This window comes from Ooceraea biroi, chromosome 12 (assembly GCF_003672135.1).
Source record: "Ooceraea biroi isolate clonal line C1 chromosome 12, Obir_v5.4, whole genome shotgun sequence".
Taxonomy (NCBI): Eukaryota; Metazoa; Arthropoda; class Insecta; order Hymenoptera; family Formicidae; genus Ooceraea; species Ooceraea biroi.
This window is the reverse complement of record NC_039517.1, coordinates 13,197,532-13,203,893: the sequence shown is the minus strand read 5'-3', so window position 1 is coordinate 13,203,893 and position 6,362 is coordinate 13,197,532. Positions and strand designations below refer to the sequence as shown.

Genomic DNA, 6,362 nt, shown 5'->3' with positions numbered 1-6,362 from the left:
TCAGGATCATCAGTGGATTAGGCCTACTGGGGATACCACTTAAAAAAAAAACGCGTCAATAATAGTACCTCACGGGTGATGTGGAAAGCTATTGTAAATATATGTAGATACACGCGTGTCATACGGTCCTGAGCCTCGAGCAGCTTGTAGGCTGCGCGCGGGAGCTCGAGGTAAGGGGAATAGCGGGAGGCGGCGCTAGCTGAAAATCGGCTGCCGCGTGCAAATCTTGCCGAGCTCTGTGTTAGAGTTACAATAGATGGCGTTGCTTTCGTTAGTTTGTCGAATGTGTTAAGTCCTTTGTCTTATTATAATTCATGGTTGTACGTTCTTTTGCTTATGATGGTCATTGTTCGTCGTGCTACAAGCAGATAATAAATATAAGTTTCGTTTATCGTTTTTACGTTTAATAACGTCGTATTTATCTTTCAATAAATTCTCACGCCCAACAGTAATGAACTGTGACCACAAAATGATCGAGTTGATGGGTCAAATTGCGTCCCACTATTAATGCTCATTTCATTTATCGCAATCATAGCATCTTTATCTCTTTCATCTGCAAAGCCGCGTACTTTTTCTTTTAAAATATCGAAAATTTCTTCGCAAATTTCTTCTTCAAAGTGGAGGGTTTCTAGTTTTTCTTGTAAAGTATGCACTGATGGCAAAGGCATACGTTGTCGCAAAAGTTCGTTGTATCCATTCAGTCCGCAAGAGAATTTCAGTCGAAGTGCTTTTTTAATTGTTTTTTCAGACCACTTAGAGCCTTGATTTGATTTATTTACCAATGCTCTTATTTGATCATCATTAAATATGTTTTTAATAATGGACTGTGATTTTCTATTGTTTACACATTGCTTATGTAAACTTATTTTTTCTGCATTTAACTTTTTCACCTTTTCTTTAAGGATGTTGCAACACTTATTGTATTTTTTTAGAACACCATGATAAGTCTTTTCACGTTTTTCATATAACTCATTGAGTGTTTCATATTTTTTCTTCCAATCTATGTCACAATTAAGGCGAGATGAAGATGGATTTGATTCATTTTCCATAACCTCAATGCTGGATTCAGTAGGTTCATGAGGAATTTCAATGGACATTTCATTGCTGACGAGATTCAATCTGTCATCCATCTCTAATTGCATTAATTCAATATTTGTACATGCAACAACTGCTTCAGGGATTGTCTCAAAAACGGTTGGTATTGCATTGTGCTTCAAAATTCTTTTTCCGTCAACCCGTGTTTTTTCCCACATCTCTAGTAAAAAATGCATCTTAAACATAAATAAAATAAATAATATGTAATTTATACTAAGACATTAGCTGTTAGTTAAATAAGTATGAACCATACCTCACAAATACAGCTATAATTCGTGGGTACCCAATTTGGTCGCGGAATATGTAACGCCCATTGAGCCCTCATTTCAGGATTTCTTGGGAAATGTTTCATCAAATATCCTTTAGCAGATGAGTTCTTGCAACTCGGAATGCAACAGCCTGGCATTGTTACTATTTACCGAACGCCGTAACTGACCGATACCAAAAATCCGAATTGTCCGCCGAAAGGAATTGAATCCTAATTGTTTCTTTATCTCCGGTTCTCGATCAGGAATTCGGGATTCGTGTCAGGAAAGATCTTCTTTATTTAAACTCCGAGCTTAAGTAACACAAAGATACAATATATTTCGAAACACGACTTTACCGTTTCCCGTCTCGAAAGAGAGTGTCCTTCGAGGCGTGTATCAAGACTTTTCACAAAGGTGTTTGTCTCGCAAGGTGTTTGTTTCGAGAGATGTTTGTCTCAGATCCTCTTTGTCTCGTACAGGCCTCCGTTTGAACGTGTAACGCTATTTCGTATCAATTATTATTTAGGCCTTAGATCATTATTTCTTACAATAACGTAAAATATAGGTTAACATTGTGACCTTACAATATTTTCAACGTTCATGTATTTTCATTTTTTCAATTTTAATGTAAAATAATAATATGATATTCTAATATGAGATTAAATGTACAGTCGTGGACATTGAGGTTGCGACACTTTTTTTTTAACTGAGTTTATGAACACGCAATCAAATTCAGGATGCGAATCACTGTGACGCGCACATGTAACTGTGTTACACATGAATACGGAAATTTGACAACTTCATGATCGTTCATCGACTAGGCGCGCGTCACAGTGATTCGCATCCTGAATTTGATTACGTGTTCATAAACTCAGTTAAAAAAAAGTGTCGCAACCTCAATGTCCACGACTGTACAATTACTTAACTGTTGTAAAAGGCGTTTATCGGGAGATCCAGGGAATTATTAATAATTACTCCGTTACTTTGCTTGCAACAAAGAATACAATGTTCGGTTTATTCAAAGTTCACTTTGACAGACTTTACTTTCGTATCGACTGACTACAATGATTAGCAAGGCTAGACTGACGAACTTGACAAACATCCTCGTCGGATACGCAAACAGATTGAGAGCAGTGACAAACGATGATTGGCTACAAGCTCTGTTAGAATTTGCCTATCACGACATGCCGCGAACTTAGCCCTAACAACGGAATCTCATGTTTCACACGGCGCGAAGTGCGAAAGCAAGTTTACACTTACTCAACATTAACTTTACATTTATACTTTTCTTACAAACCTTAGAAACTAACCACACAAACACCAAGCGCGTGGTGTTTGTGTGGTTTCTATGTGGTTATGGAATTTTTTTAAGGCCATATTACACTACAGGTACTACCTGTTGTGTAATATGGCCTTAAGACCACGCGTCATGAAGGACGCCATATTCTTGCAAACGATCACAGTTCGCATGTCTCTTACTTGAGGGCAGCGTTCGTAGGTTCCAAGAGGGCGTTTATTGTATATATGGAGCCAAATTATCGTATTTGAATAGAAATTATCGTACATATTTGAAAATATAAATAAAACATAATAAATCATTTCCACACTATTTCTTTTGTTGGAGCTAATCGTTATAAAAAAATAAGAGTTCTCGTAATCAATATTAGTCGCTCTCGGATTGATTTAAATCCGTTTACTCGAAAACACTAATATAATAAGTAATATGGCTTCTGCACATAAGAAGCAAAAACGCTTTCCTCACGGTAACGCAACAGTCAGTCAATTTATCGTTATTTTATATGAATGAAAGTATGATTGGCTGTCGTATTACTTCCTGTCGCACAACAAGCGTTTCCGCATCCTACGTACAGGAACGCAGGAACCTAAGGCATAAAAGAGACTTAGTTTATACCGATTGTTTCATACGCGCAATAAATAGTAAACAACTAGTAAATTTAATCATTGGCTGATCAGTTCAAATGTACTTGATACGCATATCAAACAATTAGTGTAACCTAAGCTAGAAATAGGTGGGAAACAGACAGAGATTTAAATGTGTTTCTTTATTATAACTTATTATAATTATTATAACATAATTTTTTGTATCTTGCTTACAATTAAAAAATAATACGTAATAATACAAGACTAGTATGTGTTTGTACTAATTTTATTATATATTTATACTTAATAAAGTACTATTGCACACATACTTAAAAAAAAAGGATACGTTTTTTATGTAAATATAAAATTAAAAAATTAATTATTTCAAAAAGTAATTATCAAAAAAGTCAGTATAAGATCTAGCTTTCAGCTAGTGATATAGGTCGACAAGGACATTTGTGTGATGTGTCACTAGTTAAAAAAATTCCCTAAATAGCAATGAAATATTACACTGCCATTTTGAATAAACGCGATTTTCTCAAATTATCGTATATTTACGTACGATACCAAAGTGCTATCGTAAAATGGTTAAAATTATCGTGCATGTACGATAATTATCGTACGGATACTAACACTGCTTGAGGGTCTCTCTTTTTTTTTATTCAGGTATATACAAAGATGGCGCTGGGCATAAGCCCATCCCGCCCTGCGCACGAGCGCTATCTACAAAAACCCCTTGGGGACGAATCATACATAGATGATGCGCACACACACACACAGATACAGAATAAATCGAGGTACGCCCGCGACTACAGCCCTCTCGCTCGCACACATTATAATACTTGTACTTCCCGTCATCTTACAAAGCAATACAATCACCTTAGAAAGAACTTATATTCTAACTTTGCTCCTAATATCTGATATAAACTTAAGAATCGCCGCAAAGACCGGGGATTTGACATAACAATCCCGAATAAGCTGATCAAGAGAAAACGGGCCCCGAATATTATTCTCGTATAGACTATCAGTAAGAGCACCCCTCTCCCCCTCCAGGTTTCGGGACTGCCAGAAAATATGATTAGCGGTTTGGGGATAGTCCCCGCAGTCACATAATGGAGAATCGATTACATCTATTTTAAAAAGACTTTCAGCCAGTGACGTATGGTTGGAACGAAGTCTGTTAATAGAGACAATGTTAGCTCTACCGAATGTCGATTTATGAAACCATGGCTTACGCGATTCAGATAAAAATGTCGTATAAATTTTATCCTTGGAAGCACCGATTAGTTTACACCATTCCATGAAGGAGGAGAAGAGGCGCTCCCTCCATACTGATTTGAAATCTGACGCTGGCAGACAGTACTCCGAATCGATCCCGCTCCTGATAGCGTCCTTTGCTAATTGATCAGCCAACTCGTTGTATCGTATTCCGACATGAGCCGGGGTCCAGAAAATTTTAACTACTTTGCCCGCTTGTCCCAGTTTAAAAGTTAAATCTAAAATTTCCAATACAATGTGAGGTATCTTGCACCATTTCCTTTTGCTAGTCAACGACTCCAAGACGTTAGCCGAGTCTGAAAATAACAATATAGTCGGGTTTGGATCGCAGAGAGCCAACTTCAAAGCGAAAGCGATTGCCATGCCTTCCAGTATGAAAATAGATGTATGATTACTAGATCTTCTACGGTACGTCTTGCACTCATTATTAGTCAGAGCAACGATACCGTAACCCACGAAAGGCTCGGCTGCGTACTTGGAGCCGTCAGTAAAATATCTAGAGACGCTGTACGTGGAATAAATATCATCGTTAAAAACAGCTTCAAATTTATGACTAGGATGTATACAATTTTTAATATCTTCACCTTCAGAGAAGGACACGTCCGGCTCCACTAACAGCGTCTCGAACTTAAAGGAACTGTAACAAGGCTTATTATCGGATACGATAAGGTAAGATATCGGTACTATATCCTTATGCAATAAAACCAATAGCGGGGGAGGGCGCTTCGGTATAAAGGTCGGAGTTTCTGTGAGGTCCGCGTAGCTTGTGAGGACCGGAAGTAGAGGATGATCATAGTTGCCAAAAACTTTGGCCAAAAAATTCCTGCCAAGAAACTCCAATCTCAACTCCAAAGGAAGTTCTTTACTCTCGCCCAGAATTACATTAATAGGACAGGATCTTCTATATCCTAAGGCGAGGCGGACGGCTTTATACTGTATTCTATCCACTTTCTTCCCAAGATACGCAGGCAATTCATTCCAAATAAAAGCACCATACTCTAATCTAGAACGTATTAGAGCCTTATAGATAGCAAGGAGGATAGAAGGGTCAGCTCCCCACCATACCCCCCTTAACAAGTTTAGAACACCCAGAGGTTTGATACATGATCTCGAGACTGCTTCGACATGGTTATTCCATTTCAAGTCCAATTGAAAATTAATTCCCAAAAATCTGACTTTTTGTTGACTATATAATCTATTGGATTCTAGACAAAGAGACCAGCGTCTATTAACGATCGAACTCGAATTACTGAAGACGCAAAAAATGGTTTTATTATGCGAAAGCATTAAATTCAAGCTATTGAGCCACCCGACCAGAACATTAGCACGCTCCTCGAGAATACGCACCGTAGTATCAGGGACTCTATGGCTTACAAACAGACAAATATCGTCCGCAAACTCCAAAACTTGCACACTGCTTAACCCTCGCGCCAATGCTTCTAAATTTTGTACATAAAGCATGTACAAAAGGGGGCTCAGCACACAACCTTGTGGCAAACCCTTAAACACGTGTCTAATCTCGTCGACTGAATCGAATCTAATGTGAACAGTCCTGAAATGAATCAAGTTGTAAATAAAATTCAAAGTATTTTTAGGAAAACCTAAGACTTTGAGCTTCTGAATGAGTACGTCACATAAAACGTTATCGTAAGCACCCTGAATATCAAGGAAAAGAGCTGCTACATGCTCGTTAACATTAAACTTATGATGAGTAAAAGAATGAAACAACGCAACGCTATCTATGCACGACCTGTTGTTTCGGAAGCCAAATTGGCTGGATGAGAGGATTTTTTCTTTCTCGAGCCACCATAGCAGCCTATTATTAATCATTCTTTCGGTAAGCTTGAGCGAGCACTGAGC

At 38.0% G+C, this 6,362-nt stretch overlaps 1 protein-coding gene across 1 annotated transcript; it reads right to left on the bottom strand.

Annotated features, from left to right (window-relative positions):
• Positions 1-287: 287 nt before the first annotated feature.
• On the bottom strand, positions 288-1,268 carry LOC105285171 (uncharacterized protein PF14_0397-like). The gene has a single exon (XM_026974163.1). It carries the CDS (start codon positions 1,251-1,253, stop codon positions 426-428), a length of 828 nt encoding a protein of 275 aa, XP_026829964.1. The 5' UTR covers positions 1,254-1,268; the 3' UTR covers positions 288-425.
• Between the last annotated feature and the right edge of the window lie 5,094 nt (positions 1,269-6,362).

What these genes read in the sequence shown, in the direction of transcription:
- LOC105285171 (XM_026974163.1), bottom strand. Translation starts at nt 1,253, where the DNA reads ATGTGGGAAAAAACACGGGTTGACGGAAAAAGAATTTTGAAGCACAAT.